This window comes from Protopterus annectens, chromosome 9.part0 (genome assembly GCF_019279795.1).
Source record: "Protopterus annectens isolate FY-2018-M chromosome 9.part0, PAN1.0, whole genome shotgun sequence".
Lineage (NCBI taxonomy): Eukaryota > Metazoa > Chordata > Ceratodontiformes > Protopteridae > Protopterus > Protopterus annectens.
In genome coordinates, this window is record NC_056743.1 from 911,984,728 (window position 1) to 912,001,647 (window position 16,920).

The following is a 16,920-nucleotide window of genomic DNA, read 5'->3' on the forward strand; positions in this document are numbered from 1 at the left end:
AGAACTGCAACTGCCAGATATGTGTGGCCCACTGCTGTACTCAGACATGGCCTAAGTGTGTGAGCATTCCCAGTATGACCTTTCAGTATATTGTTGACTGACATTTGCTTCGTTTAAGTGTGTGAGCATGCCCACTATGGGCATATCGACTATGTGTGTGTGAAAAATCAAGTTGGTTTTTAGTTCAGGGCTCACCTTTGTGTTGTACATCGACAGGAAGCACGCTGTGCCTGCAGGGCTTCCATGAGTCAATTTGTAGAGACTTATCAACATTTCTACATACGGGGGGGGGGGGGGGCAGCTATTATTTGTACATTTCTACCCGGGGGGGGCACACCTGATTGTTACTGTGGGTGTACATAGGATGAGGGGTACACCTGACACTTGTACACATTTGCTAGGTCTGCACTGCTATGTCAGGTACTTCATTTCAGTCTGTACTGTTGCCTATCGTACTGGCTTGAGGCATACCACTGTACTACAGACCATAGCTTCCAATTACACGCATATTAGTTTGTGACCTCATAGCCTACCCAACCCACATCACACTGCCTGGCCTGCTGTTATCTGTCTGCATAGGCCTGGGGGGAGGTTACTCATATGACTCTTCAGAGGGCATGATACAGCATTTGTTTGCATTTGTCTACAATTGCCCTGCTGGCTGTGACTGTTAGGTCTGTGACCCCCACAACTGGTATGTGTAAGTGACTTAAGTTGTGTCTGTGCCGGTGAAATGCTGTCATGGCTTAGTGGCTCAGTACTGTGACTATAGTGCACATTATACTGAGTGCAAGCCCATCACTGCTTTTTATTTTCCTGCTGGGCAGACCTGACTGGTTAAGGAAAGTACAGTTTTGTACCTACCATAAATGTAGATGTTCGAAGATCCACATTGCTGCAGTCCTTACACTTGGGTAGTCCGCTGTCCTCGGTCGGCCCGAATATCAAAGTATTAGGCTGACGTCGGTCAAGGCGCTTAAGACTGACATCAGGACGTCAGGGTACAAATGCGCATGACCGACGTCATATCCTCAGTCTTTTCTTGCCCCAGATGTCAGAAGACCCTTAAAAGAAAGGTCAAAACCAAAAGACAGCAAAAAACAACCAACCACCCTAGTACTAACCCTATGTACAATATATACAATATTCACAATATGTACAACCCAAACCACACAACCGCCTCTAACTACAGAGGGGAAGGAGGGAGGGTAAATTGGACTGCAGCAATGTGGATCTTCGAACATCTACATTTATGGTAGGTACAAAACTGTACTATGTTCTTCATCTCACATTGCTGCAGTCCTTACACTTGGGTAGAATCCCAAAGCAGAGGTAAGGGAGGATGGCCAAACTATAAAGCAGTAGGAGCTGCCAAAATGCCCTGTAAAATTGCAGTGGCAAAACCAGCCCTAGATTTAGAGTAAAGTGGAAGGTGGTAATGCTTAGAGAAAGTATGCACTGAACTCCAAGTAGCTGCCTCTAAAATATCTTTAGTTGCCACCCCCCTTAAAAAAGCTGTAGAAGTGGCAGTAGCCCTAGTGGAATGGGGCCTAATCCCAGCTGGAATCTCCTTACCATGATGGGAGTAACAGAAAGCAATACAAAACCCAATCCACTTAGAAATAGTTTGTTTTGACACAGGCTTGCCCTGAGAACCCAAAGCAGATGAAACAAATAACTGCTGAGACTGCCTGAACCCTTTAGTTCTGCTCAAATAATATCGCAACTGCCTGTGTATATCCAAAGTGTGCAAAATCTTTTCCCCTTTATTTTGGGGTTTGCATAAAAGTAGGCAAATGAATAGTTGAGTTTAAAGCCACACTAGAAACCAATTTCGGCTTCAAGGAAGCATTCGTACATACAGCCACCCTATCCTTATGGAAATTCAAGAAAGGCTCAACTGCCATAAGGGCCTGTAACTCAGACACCCTTCTCGCAGAGGTAATGGCCAACAAAAAGCAGTCTTCCATGATAAATATTTCAACTCAGCAGTAGCTGCAGGCTCAAAAGGTTGTAGAGTGAGTTTCTCCAACACAAAATTGAGATCCCAAGCAGGAGTAGGAGCTCATTGGGGTCTTATATTCTTTGCCCTCTAAGGAATTGCTTAAACAAAGGATGAGAAAACAATGGTGGGTCACAGTCATAGTGAGCAGAAATTGCTGCAGCATGAACCTTAATAGAAGAGAAGGACAAACCTTTGTCCAGTAACTCAGTAAGATACTGAAGAGCCACACTTAAATTAGGCTTAGAAACATCAAATTCCTTTGCTGTACTCCAAAATAAAAATCTCTTCCATTTATCTGCGTACTTTCCTTGTACTAGGCCTTCTGGCCTCCAAAATAACATTCAAAACCTGCTGTGGAAGCTGAGACCCTCCAGGGTTTAAAACAGAATATGCCAGGCTGTTAGGTGAAGAGAGTGAAGTTTTACATTGAGTAGATGACTGTTCTCCTGAGACAGCAGGTGTGGAATCGAAGGCAAAGGCCATGGAGGCTCCGTACCAGACTTCTCAGTAATGGGTACCAGTGCTGTCGAGGCCAATCTGGAGCTATTAAAATCATCTTTGGCTTGTCCTGTCTGACCTTCAGGAGTACCTTTGGGAGGAGAGGCAGAGGTGGAAAGGCATACACATGAAGATTGCTCCAATTGAAAGAGAGAGCATCCACTTTCCAAGCTGTGGGATGAAAGCTTTTGTGCAAAACTTTGGCAACTGGTAGTTTAGTGGAGAAGCGAACAGATCTAGGTCTGGAGTTCCCCATAACACTGTCAATTTCTGAAATACATGAGGATCCAATTTCCACTCGTGGGGATCCATAATTTGTCTGCTCAACACATCTGCTAAGGAGTTCTGTGCTCGGCAGAAACCTTGCCTGAAGATTTAGCTGTAAACTGAGAGCCGTCTCCCACAAAATCATTGCTTGTCTGCATAGAGGATAAGAATGCGTTCCCCCTTGCTTGTTGATGTACCACATGACAGTTGTGTTGTCTGTTAGAACCAACACCTGCCCAGGAAGGAGTAAATCCTTGAAAGCTATCAATGCAAATTGGACTGCTAACATCTCCTTCAAGTTGATATGTAAATGTTGAAGTCTGGCAGGCCACGTGTCTTGTACCCACTTTCCATTTAGATGAGCTCCCCAAGCTTTGTCTGAGGCATCTGTCGTTAGAATCTGACTCGCCTCTGGCCGGGTCACAGAGAGTCCCTTGTTTAGGTGACATTCCTGAGCCCACCACAAAAATTCCTTTTGAATGCAAGGTATTATCTGAATGACAGTGTCCATATCTTGGCAGTGCTGTGTCCATACATTTTTGAGATACCATTGCAGCTTCCTCATATGCAGTTTGGCATTGGGAAGCACCAGAATACAAGATGCCATGAACCCCAAGGCTTGAAGGACTGTCCTTGCAGTCAGCCTGGACTGATGAGACAATTGATGGAAGTAAAGAGAAAGATTCTTTTGCTTGTCCGGGGTCAAAAAGGCCATCTGGGATGCTGTATTCAGTCTCACACCCAGAAAGCACATGTCCTGAGAGGGTACTAGACTGGACTTAATTTCGTTCACAGAATACCCCAGGCATCTTAACACTGCTATCACATATTGTAAATGATGAAGAAGTTCGTCCTTTCCTTGGGTCAGAATCAGGCAATCGTCCAAATAAGGATAGATCTGTATTCCTCTTAGCCTGAAGAAAGCTATCACTGGAGCCAGAACCTTCGTGAACACTCTGGGCGCAGTAGATAAGCCAAAGGGCCATGCAGAGAACTGATAGTGAGAAGTCCCAGCTCGAAAACGCAGATACTTCCTGCAACTTAGCCTGATAGGAACATGAAGGTAAGCCTCCTTGAGATCCAGTCTCACCATCCAGTGATCTTTGCCCAGCAGAGGTAAAAGCTGTTGTAACGTCAACATTTTGAACTTGGGAATGTCCAGATAAGTGTTGAGGATAGATAAATCCAGAATTGGTCTCCACGTGTTCCCCTTCTTTGGTACTAGGAACAGGCGAGAATAAAATCCTAGGCCCACTTCTGGCAGAGGGACCGGTTGTATGGCCCCTATTTGGAGCAGCAGAGAAATTTGTTTGTGAGCCTCTAGTCTTTGCTGAGGAGGAACGTCCGGCATGCCTTTGAAAGGAGGCAAGGTATGGAAATAAAACCTGTAACCTTGGTGTATGATATCTAATACCCATCTGTCTTGGGTAATCAAACTCCAATTTTCCTTGAAGAGTGCCAACCTTCCTCCCAAAGGTGCTGCCATGCAAGAAGGATCTGGCAGCTGAAAAGGTAGGTCATTGGGCCTGTTTACGAAAGGACTGGCCCCTGCCCTCAACCGAAGAATGTGCAGGAGAACTCCCTGTTCTAGGTCTGAAGGAGCTCTGAGCTCTGCCCCTACCACGTCTAGATCTACCCCTAGACTGTGAATCATAAGAAGAATGCGTCCACCCCTTAGCAGGCCAATTCCTACTAAACTCGGAGGCTGAACTTGCAAAAATCTTTAACAGTCTGCATAGACTTAGCCTTGTCCTCCATTTTCTTCAAGACTGACTCCACAGGTGAACCAAACAACACATCAGACTGTAAAGGAGCATCCAAAATCCTTGTCTTAACATGTTCAGATAAATTCTGATCCCTCAGCCAGGCGTGCCTGCGAAGAACTGACCCAGTGGCAGCCACCCTAGACGAGGCCTGTACAGCATCAAAACCACATTGTAAAGAATGCTTACCCACCTGTTCAGAAACATGTACTAAATCTTGTAATTCTTTACACTCAATGCCTTCTGCCAGAGCATCTACCTTAGACTTCAATTGAGAAAGAAGATAGTTTTGATATTTCAACATGTGAAACTGGCAATTCAAAGCCCTCATAGCTAAGGTGGAAGAAGTATAGACTTTCTTTCCCCATCTATCCAAAGCTCTGGCCTCTTTATCTGGAGGAACCGGATTTTTTACAACAGAGGCCTTGACACCCTTAGGTCCCTGACTAACAGTTTCTGGGTCCGCCCTAGGACTCTTATAAAGATATTTATGAGCCTCAGGCACCCTGTAATACCTATCCGGTTTAACAGGAGCAGGAGGCAAATAATCAGGATTAAGAGAAGCCTCCGCAAACACATCCTCCACAACATCCAGAACAGGAGGTATAGCCAAAGGCCTATGCTGGGGCAAAAGCAAAAATTCCCTAAGCCTTTTCCTGGAATCAGAGAAGTCCTGACCTTCCCACTTAAAATGTTCCCTCATGGAATGAAGAGTCTCTGAAAAAGAAAAATCCTCTGGAGGAGAAGCAGAAGGAGTTGAATCATCTGCATCAGAATCAGAATAAGGAGAGTACTCCTGCAAGTCTTCAGCCGAAGACTCTGAAACATCTGAAGCCTGCTCAAAACTCCCCAACTCTGGTTCCACCCTAGGCCTCTTATCTGGGGGGGCAAAGAACCTCTAATCAAAGTAATTAAATCTTCTGCCATTTTAAGCATGTGCTTCTTGGGCACAGATCCTGTAGAACTAGGAGTGACACCAACAGAAGCTAAACCTGGCCTGCCTCTGGGAGAAGCCTTAGAAACAGAAGGAGAGGGCCTAACCACCTTAGGAAGGGAGGGGAGTACAGAAACCTGAGAAGCCCCTTCAGCCTGACCTGCCTCCTGAGAGGCCACATCCTGCAATAACAAAGTCTCCCCCTGGGACTCCAGAGAAGCCTCCGGTGAACCACCGGTTCCACTGACGCCTCTAAAGAACCGGCGTCCGCACGGCGACTCTTCTTGCCTGGGTTTAGCTGCTTTGTCTTTGCGCTTCTTGAAGAAGCGTCGGAGCATCCGACGGCATCTTATAATTGCACCGCTTCCCAAAGACCAACCTGGCACAATCTAGCCTTCGCTTAATAGTGCGCTTATTGAACCTAGCACAAAAGCGACACCCAACAACGTCGTGCTCAGGCCCCAAACAAGGAATACACAAAGTATGATAATCTCTATGCGGTATCTGTTTCCCACAAGAAATACAGTTATTCACTTTTTCTGACATCCGGTAAACCACTGAGGCAAGAAAAAATTAAAATGTTCCCCAACGGGGTACTTAGCCAACTTTGACTCTGTCTGAAACTCCGAATTCGAAAAATTTCAGAACGCCGAACGGCACTTGCAACGCTGCTTCTGCATCGGACCATGCGGCAAAAAAGACTGAGGATATGACGTCGGTCATGCGCATTTGTACCCTGACGTCCTGATGTCAGTCTTAAGCGCCTTGACCGACGTCAGCCTAATACTTTGATATTCGGGCCGACCGAGGACAGCGGACTACCCAAGTGTAAGGACTGCAGCAATGTGAGATGAAGAACATCAGTAAAGCAAGTGTTAGCGTGTTTAACCGACTGCTCGACTTTGCCCAACATTGCCCGACGTTGCGCTGGTTAGCGCAGTGTGCAGGTATGTGCAATTGGATTTAAATATGCTCAATACTGATAAAATATGCTTAGCAGTGCTTTACATTGCTTAAAATAGGGCACTCGTGCCTCAGGTGGTGCTGCTGGGCTGCCTATGTCGGATGCACAAAGTACACTCCCTAGACATGTTTGAACAGGTAGTGTCAAGTTAGGCATCCCTTTTACTGAATGTGCGAGTCAGAGAGAAGTGTCATCTCCAGGGTTCCTACCGAGTCAGTGTATGTGGTATGCGTTGCCTCTTAGCCAAGGCCAGGGCATACTAGGCATGCCTCCTTCTGCCTACTGGGGCAGGCTCAGGTTGTTCCTCCTCCGAGTCACGCTGTACCTGTGCAGGCCTTGGCAATGGTGGGGGGCTGTTTGGCCCTGCCCCATACTGTTCCTGCTAAAGCTGTTTCTGCAGGATCACATTGTGTAGCATGGCACATACCATGACAATTTGTGTACATGTAGTTTGGTGAGTACTGCAAGGCTCCACCAGATGTGCCCAGGCACCAGAACCGTGACTTGAGCATGCCAAACACATGCTCAATTATGTTTCTTCTTTGTGCGTGTGCCTCATTATGGAGTTCTTGTTCGTGTGTGTGTGTGCATTTCTGATGGGTGTCATCAGCCACGGCTCCAGTGCGTATCCAGCATCCCCCACCAGGTGACCATCAGGGATGTCCCCATTGGCAAATCTCTAGTACAGCTGCGTCAGATGCCAGATGTGGGAATCGTGATAGCTTCTAGGGCAGTCAGCACACACATTCATTATTATGCCCTGGGCATCGCACACGACCTGGCAGTTGATGGAGGGGAAGCCCTTGCGGTTGATGTAGACCCTACCCCGCTCACCGGGTGGTGCTTTGATGTGTATGTGCGTGCAGTCTATTGCATCCACTACCTCAGGGTATTCTGCTATTTGGTGGAAAAGACACACATTGCTGGCTAATGCCTCACGGGAATTGGGGAAATATACGTGCTCGCTGACATGGCATCCAGGAACTGGTGCAGTACCCTGGATGCTGATGCCTGTGAAATCCCCATCATATCACCAGTTGGTCTCTGGAAGGTACCTGTAGCTAGTATTCTTAGGCCAACACATACCTTGGTATCCACTGGGAAGGGTTCCCCTCTGTTGGTTGTGTGTGTAAGGCGTGGCCGGCACAGCTCAACAATTTGCTGCAGGTCGTCTCTGTCCACCCTATAGCGCTCCACTATCTCCAGCTCATGTATCCCCTGGTAGGTTACCCTGGGTCTATACACTCTTCTCCGTCTACTCACTGTGGGTTGCTCAGCAGCATTCACAACATCACCACCCTCAGCACCTTGCACATGTTGGTTTATGATAGCAAGAGCAGCCCCTAACATTTTGTCTGACTTTAAAGTTTTTAAGCTTTCCCTCTTTGTATACTGCAGTGTTGCAGAGTTCTTGGGAAAAAAACAGGGAGAATGCTGTTTGCAGAGTTTAAAGTGCTGGGCTGGGCTGGGCTAGTCTGCTGCCTGTGTAATTGGCTGATTCTGATATATTTCACCTGGCAGCTCTGCTAGTTCTCCTTGGTTAACTTCCTACTACTTCTTTTCCTTCCTTTTCCCTTCCTGTTTCCGCCCGGGGCAGCCCCGCGCAAACGAGCACACACGCTGTGTGTGCGTTTGCAAGAAATTTCAGATATTTTCACAGTGCGCACCTTTGGTTTCTGGTTTTCAAAAAGGACAACTGTGGACATACCTCGTGCAATTCTGAGCAACTCAGGGCAAACACAAGACACTGTGCTCCAATTAGTTTACAGCCTTTCTGACACACACCCTCATGATGTCACCTATATTCTACTCTACTACTCACCTACTCCTACACTTACACTCTTAGGACATGGCTCACATGCTGGGGAAAATTGGGATTCACTGTCCTTTACCTCATTTGCATAGGATTGCCTACTAATGCATGATTACATCTCACACTGAGCTTCCCCCCCTTAGCAACCAGTATTCAGTGGCCATGTTGCCTTCAGCCTGCTATTCACCTGCATGGCAGGATAAGCTTTTTAGTGAAAATGGCTATTTTTGGCTATTTTTAAATTATTTTCTTGTTTTTAAAGCGCCGCACGTTTGCGCAGTGCTGCGCTATGCTTAAACATCGGAGATCAGGGGGGGTTAGATTTTAATAATTTTAAACATTTATAAATGCAAATGGCCTTATATTTGGCCATTGGCATGCTTCCTCAACTGTATGCATCCTTTATTTGGAGCTGTCATAGCTCTATTTAGCTATTTGCAGAACAGTACTCCGTTACCAACGGAGTACATTTCTGCAGATAATACTAATCTTCCACGGACAGGTTAGTGTTTCCTGGATTGCAAATTTACCTCATTTGCATAGCTTTCAGCAGCAAATCAGGTAATGTGCATACCATGACGCTGTCTGTGCAAGAGTAGCTTTAGCAGCTCTCGTGCACGCCCCTGCCGGCTGTTCCTGGATCGCACGTCAGACATATTGCCTGTTTGACGTCTTACTCTACAACTCCGCGCAAGCTGTCGTAAATCCGGTCCAAAGTCCTTCAGTTAAGCAAACACCCATTATGTGTATCCATTACCAGTTTTACCCACACCTTATTCCTTACAATGATCACTTAATTATGTGCACATTTCAGAAATATTGATAAACTTTTCCCGCTCCCATTCCTTACCCTATTACAGCATTAAATACTGCAGTTATCAAGCAGTCCTGTTTGATACTTTCCCCTCTTTGATTTTACTCCTTATCCAGCCAATAACTATTATCCCCCCTTCCAAGACCTCTCGTATACATCTCTAGTGACCTATATTATTTTCTTTGGGATTCCGTATTTTTCTATTAACTCCTATATTGGCAGTGTCTAATGATATCATATGACTTCTTGATATTACATGATATCACATGCAATTATATTTCCTTCTATGGTTCCAGTTCTTATGCCATCTAGTACTTTATCAATAGTAACATTTCCTTAATATTGCATCCTTTCACTGTATGCACTCAATTTTGTACTTCTTTATTAACTACCTCAAACCTGTTCTACTATATTTCCATCATTACTTTATAATCAAAATTGCATTAAGTAACAGGTCTCTAATGACTTATTTCATCTTTTTCTCTTTTTTTCCATGTTATTTTTGACACCCGTACATCTCTTCTCATTCTATGTGAAGTTTTCATACATTTATTTATAGTTCTTAAGACTTTTTTCCTCTTTTTGTCACATTTTCGCAATACTTGTATCCTAGCCCATCTATTCCTGGCGCTGTTGTCTTTTCCCACTTTTACTGTTAGCTATATCCAATTGTTTCACGTTAACATCCTTTTTTAACATATTGCTTATTTCACTGTTTATGCATTTCATTCCCCATATTATATTCCTTCCTTTTACCCTTTTTTTTTTTTTTTTTACATTTTTCTTATATAGTCATCTAACATTAACACCAACAAATACTAACCTCTTTGCTCTTTACTGTTCTTTTCAGTGCTGTACTCATCTAACATTTGTGAAATTCCTAACTTCTACTTTTCATGTAGTCTTAGTCTGATCTACTGTATAACCTGTTGCATCTCCTAACTTTCTTTCTCTGTAACCTGCTTAAAACTAACCTCCTAAACCCTCAGCGCTACTACTATAGCCCCCTCCTCTCTTCCCCATTCCATTCTTCACACTATTTATCTTTTCCACCCACTTCCTATCAATGTCTATACATTGTCCTTCTTTTGAACAACAATTATCTTTTTGTTGTTACTCTCATATGTAGTACATTTTGACCACTTATCAGTGCAACCCTCAATATTCATATTTTTTTCTTTTCTTTTTCTCTTTATAATTAATATTGTATTTACATTGTTGTCTTTAATAGTTTTTGTCCTGTATGTTTACCTTTGCTTACATTTGCTGGGGCTCTTTCCCCTTGGGTCTCCACTGAAAATGGGTTTGTTTTCAAACTCAGTTGGACTAACCTGGGTAACAAATGTGAAATAAAATAAATAAATAATTCCTTAAAAGCTTAGCACATCAATCTGTTTTCCAGTTATTATATTTTCATTATATTTTACCTGGTACCTAAAAAAGGGCTTATCTCACCTCTCTTTCTTTTTTATCACATATGTTTGCCTCTGTAACAAGTCTGTCACTTTTAACATATTCATCTCATACATCTCTGTTGTCCTTTTATGAAGAACACTATTAATTTCCTTGCCACACTCCATGTCATTTCAATACCTGTTTTTCCACTGTTATGTATGTATGTATGTACTTGTTGATTGGGGTACAGCATTGCTCTCCATAAACCTTTTCCAGACTCAGCCTGGGAGCACTGTCTGGTTAAGTGACTTGCTCAGAGTTACACAATTAGGCAATGGAGACTGAGAGAATTAAACCCTGGACCACAGGACAAAGCTCAAGGGGCTACTAGCCCAGTGGGACTAATCTGGTCAATAAAGGATAAATAAATATAAATTAACACCTCCTTAATCCCCTGCACCAATGACTAGACATTTATGTTACAGTTACGCAAATACTTCTCAATGTCTTTATATTTGTTTCTGTTTTTTTTAATTTATCCACCACTTTTGTCCACGTACTATAAAATGCCCTAATTTCCTTATGGTCTTTAAACAATTTTATTCTTTTTTCCTTGTCACTTACAATTCTGCAACTGAACCTATTCATCTTTTTAGACTCTTTCCTATTATGTTACTCCCTTCTCCCAATGTTGACATTATTGCTGTGCTTTCTGTAAAACTAGTACTGATTTCCAACTATGTCCCTCTCTTAAAGTCCTTGAAAATAAGATAAAATCAATTTTGGTTCTTCTGCAAGTATACACTTTCCTTACCTTAATGAAATACTGACGTTTTCCATTATTTCACTTACACTTTCATATCTACTCCTATTGTTTTTCTTGCACTTATAGTCAGATTCACTTAAAATAATTTTTGTATTAATTCCCAAAAATAATGTCATATTGTCAAAATGCCTCCATTTTTTGCCACATATATAAGCCTAAAAAATGATGATCCTTACTACTCTCTTATTCTACAATTCACTAGCAGTAATCTGTCTTGTTCTTAAACTATGACACGTAAAATCTCAGTTCCCACATGATTTACAATTTCATCCTTGAACATCTACCTGTCCAGTCCCACAGTCCACACAACTCTCCTACCCAATACTGGTTAAAACTGCTCTCTCTGATTTTCCTCAACATTTCTGATGTCTAACATACCCACACACTGTTTAATTTCTACACCATTTCAGCACAGTAAATCTCACATAATTCACTATGCTATAAACATTTAAAAGATGCTAGTAAAAAAATACCCCTTCCTTTTTTTAAACCTGCTTACTTAATTTTCATTCCTGAAACCTCCATTTCAAATTTCACTTTCAGTAGCTTCCCTTTCTTCATTTTCATCTCATAATGGCTGAAACCTGTTTTCCTGTACAAATCCTTCCATTTTTTGCAAGATGTCTCACACATTGCTCTCTTCACCTACCATTTCTTCCTCAGTTTCCCTTTCATCCTTTTGCTTTTCTTCACTTATATCTAGACTTGTATTCACAATCATCTATGTTCCCTGCTAAATTATTTCTGAACACTGAAGCTCTATCGTTATTTTCCCCTCTTCCACACAAAATTCCAGCAGTACACCTCTTTACCACACTTAGTGCATATTAAGTTATAGTTTTTCCAACATAACCCTATTCCCCACATTGGTTACATCTTATTTTAACTAAATGATTTTCATTTAAAAAAATAGGCTGATCATGCCAAAAAAATGCCATCAGTGTTCAGAGTACATGGCAAATGCTTCAATTTTCAATTTCCTTCAAAGTCACCCATATCTCCCAAGCCCCGGTCAAGAATCCTATTCTTCACAAACTTTCTCACAGTGTAAATGATTTGAAAAGCATTTAACCATGTCCTGTTCCAAACAGTGTTTCTTCTAATCCGCAGCAATACTTTTTCTCTGTTTCTCTAGCAGGTGCAAACACATACAAGTTCTAAGCATAAATGTTCTTTTTTTTTCTTTTTAGCACTTCAAATTACTCAAAAGTTAACTGCCAAATGTTCTCATTCACCAGACGTACAACTGCTGTGAAATTCAGTTCAGCCACTCCATCCCATATGTCATACATGTTAACTATGTTTCCATTCTTAGAATAAATCCTTACAGCTGAGTTGCTTGTTTAAAGCAAGCCTTCTTTTAAACATATTTCTCTTTCACTTTTCCACTGCTTTTGACCACAATAGAGCATGTAGCAATGTTTCTGCCATCATCTCCTTTAGGATTTGTATATCAAAGTCCACCTTCTGAGAACTCAAACTGTCTGCATGCTATATACACTACTTTGTATGCTCATCTATCATCTTGGTTCTCTTCAGCACACTGTCCTTCGACATGGTTTGCTCTTTCACCTTCATTCTCTCATAAGGAGGAGTTTGACAGTACCATCTACTGAAAAGAACCACAGAAGTTCATTTGTGCCTTGGCAAATTTTCACCTAGCTAGTACTAATACCACCTCATATCTTACCAAAAAGAGGCCACTAGCCCAGTGGAACTAATCTAGCCCAAGGTTGGATGGATGAATGAATGCCTACATACACACACACACATATATATATATATATACATATATATATACATATATATATATATATATATATATATACATATATATACATATATATATACATATATATATATATATATATATATATACATATATATATATATATATATATATATATATATACATACATATATATATATATATATATATATATATATTACTTTGTGATTATAGCAAACAAATAAAATGCCCATTAAGTGTTTTAATAAATGCAGTACTGTCTCACTCAGATCTTGAAAGCATGGCAAGGCAAAACAAATAAACGAATCATACAAAATGTAGCTGATAATATATTTTGCTAAACATACGAAATATCTATTTAAGTGAACAAGTATGTTGTTATCCAAACATGGTGGCTCCTAAAGAAGCATTAAAAAGTGTTAGCTGACTGTTTTCGATACTCATCTTATACAGGACTATTGGAAAAAACATCTTACCAAGTACATACTGCCAGTACCCATGTAGAATACTTTGCAAATTCTGAATCACCAACTGAATGACATAGAGAGAAAATGACCATCCTCCAAGCAGAAGAACATAAAATGGACTTTTCTAAGATGGGAAAAAATACATTTCAGTCAATGCACATGTCAGGGTTTAACAGATAAAGTCTCTACCTGGTAGGAACTTTGAACACAACATACCTTGGGTAGTAATCTGGATATCATGAAAATTAGGATAATGAGGGATGCCAAAATCCCTACACTCATTCCAGTAGAGTAGTAAAAAACTTGACTCCTATGGGATAACAAAAAGATAGATGGCTAATGCAACAAAAACTGCTGAACTTAAATGCATGAGCACAATGTTTCTTTCAGTTTAATTTTAAACTGGGCAATTCCGCCACCAAACAATACATAAACCACACATTATGGAAGACATTACATAGAAATTGCAGTGCTCATTCAATATGTTTTGTACTAAGTACGAGTTTCTAGCTACTTCAGCAAGCAATTAAAGATTTATATCAGATTAGGGATTATAATGCTTTTTCCCTAGTCTGAGATAGCAAAGGCTGAATATATCTACATTCAAGAAAATTTTAATTATTTAAACTTATCTGCTTTGAGTGGTTTTGTCCTTTTCTGCAAGTACAAACCTCATGAAGGCATTAAAATTCAATGAATTGGTAATACATGTGCATCCTCGTAATCAAAGGCAAAAGAAACACTTCAAGCAACTACAGAGGTACAAAAGACAGAGACACACAGTAAGAATCAAGCAAGAATAATGGAAACATAAATGGAAAAGGACAAATAAGACAGAGGTGGTTGTGATTGTCCACAGGAAAATAACCAAAACTGCAGAATTTGCAGAAATAGCTACCTAAAGGAGAATTCAGTATTTACATCTCTCAGGTAAGAGTGAAAAATAAGTTATGTGAATAATTTGATAAATTAGCTAAGCACAGTGAGAGGTCACCTGAGGAGTAATCGATCATACATGGGTCATCTACCATGAAAATAATACGTTCTGAGATCTGTCCATTTTTCAAATGCAGCTTACCACCCCAACAAGTCAACAGTGGGTCCTTAGACCAGCTTGCATATACTGGCTGGTGCAAGCCTACAGCATCACACATGATGACAGATGTTCAAACTATTTCTATTTATTCAGAGCAAGAAAAATGAAGTAAATGTTGTATTAGGCCACAGGAATGATAGCAGCAGGCTCCAAAACATTCCTTATATAGACAACAGAGGAACTATAGAGGTTGTTATTGACCAAAGGACTTCCTCCTCATTGACAACACAATTGTGTTAAGTAAATTTACCTTAACAGTAGATGTTCGAATGATCACTGCCACAGAGCCTTAGCTATATGGGTTACAGCCTGCCAAGGATACAACAGTTGGCAAGCATCCTAAGCTTCAGAGCATCCAGCAAGAACCCAAACTGTCAGTCAGCTCGAGCCCTTCAGAGCTTTCATGCCTACAATGACGAGGCTAAGCCCTGAAAGGACAATGCTAAGAACAAAAAAAATCCACACCCTGGCATAAACACACCAAAAATAAGGGGGATAGAGGGAAGGACTGGCTCCTGCAGCAGTGATCATTCAAACATCTACTGTTATGGTAAGTGTACTTACACAACTGTACTATGCTCATCATATTGATCACTGCTGCAGTAACCTTATCAATATGGGTAAGATTACTGTAGCTTATTACATTTAGGAGGTGAAAAGAGAAAGGTCCAGGAGCTCCTTGAAAATGATCCTTGCAAAGTCTCATCTGGGCCTAAAGAAGGAATCAAGTTTGCAAGCCTTGTAAACATATTTGCAGAGGACCCAGGTGCTGCTTCTAGAAAAATTCAAGAATCCAACCCTTTCCACAAAGCCATAGATAAAAGCAAGGCCCAGAAGAGAGGGCCTTGACCCTACCCGGAATATTTTTGTTGCTGTGAGTATAATAAATGGTAATAGCCTTAAGACAACCATTTGGAAATGGTCTGTTTTGACACAGGCTGTCCTTTCTCACCTTCAAAGAAAGGAACAATTGTTCTCAAAGAAAAGTACAGTTGTGTACGCTTACCATAAATATAGATGTTCGAGTGTATTCACTGTTGCAGTCATCACATTTGGGTTATCTGCTTACAGTAGCCCTCAGTCGGCCTTGATTATCAAAGTCTTGGGCCCTGCATCAGTTGCTGTCTCATCTTCCATGATGTCAGGTAATGAGGGGTATAAAGCATGCAGCCAACGCCATTACATCAGTTTTTCTTGCCCCAGATGTCAGGTACCCCCCTAATGGGAAGCAATTAAATATATATACAAAGTTATACCTCCAGCAAAAAAGCAAATACACCAAAAAGCTTTTAAGCATAGTAAAAAGGAATAGAGGTATAGCCAAAGGAAGACAGGGGGCTGGAGGAAGGGTAACCAGGACTGCAACAATGAATACAGTCGAACATCTACATTTATGATAACTGTAGTATGTTCTTCGTGTTTCACTGTTGCAGTCATCACATTTGGGTAGATTCCCAAAGCTAAGGATAGAGGGAGGAATTTAGATAGCATTAGGACCAGCTATAAGGCCCTGCAAGCCTGCAGTGGCAAAACCAGCTCTGGATTTAGAGAAAACTGGTAAATGATAATGCTTAGTGAAAGTTTGTACAGAACTCCAGGTAGCAGCTTCTAGGATGTCCCTGGTAGGGACACCTCTGAGAAAGGCTGTAGAGGTAGATGCAGCCCTGGTTGAATGTGGTCTTATCCCCTTGTGGGATAGGTTTTCCATGGTGCTTAATAACAGAAATGAATGCAATGGCCTATCCATTTAGAAATGGTTTGTTTTGAAATGGCCTTCCCCTCTGTAGCAAATGCCACCAGCAGCTGTTCAGATTTCCTGAGAGGTTTAGTCCAGTCCAAGTAAAATTCTAAGTTGTCTGTGCACATCTAAGGAGTGCAGTATCTGCTCCCCTTTGTTTTGTGGATTAGAAAACAAGGTTGAAAAATTAATGGACTGATTAAGAGCCACACTGGATACTACCTTGGGCATGAAGGAGGGATTGGTCGTGAGGGACACCCTGTCCGCATGAAAGATGATGAAAGGCTCCACTGCCATAAAGGTCTGTAATTCAGACACCCTTCTTGCTAAAGTGATGGCTAAAAGGAAGGCTGTCTTCAAAGAAAGGAATTTCAGCTCTGCATTTGCAGCTGGCTCAAAAGTAAGTCGAGTAAGTTTTTCCAATACAAAGTTAAGGTCCCAGGCTGGAGTAGGGGCTCTCCTGAGTGGTCTTAAGTTCTCTCCCCCTCTGAGGAACTGCTTGAGCAGTGGATGTGAAAATAGGGGTGGTTCTGTGTTGTAATGGGCTGAAATGGCTGAGACATGAATTTTTATAGAGGAAAAAGAAAGGC

General features: G+C 41.7%; 1 protein-coding gene across 1 annotated transcript in view; it reads right to left on the reverse strand.

The window, feature by feature from the left end:
• Positions 1-16,920, reverse strand: part of NEMP1 (nuclear envelope integral membrane protein 1) — a 420,672-nt gene that overhangs the window by 151,998 nt on the left and 251,754 nt on the right. Inside the window, exons 5-6 of the mRNA XM_044083655.1 lie at positions 13,713-13,806; positions 13,506-13,620 (exon numbers count right to left, since the gene is read on the reverse strand). Coding sequence (XP_043939590.1) covers positions 13,506-13,620; positions 13,713-13,806 — 209 coding nt within the window. The remainder of the gene's footprint in view (positions 1-13,505; positions 13,621-13,712; positions 13,807-16,920) is intronic.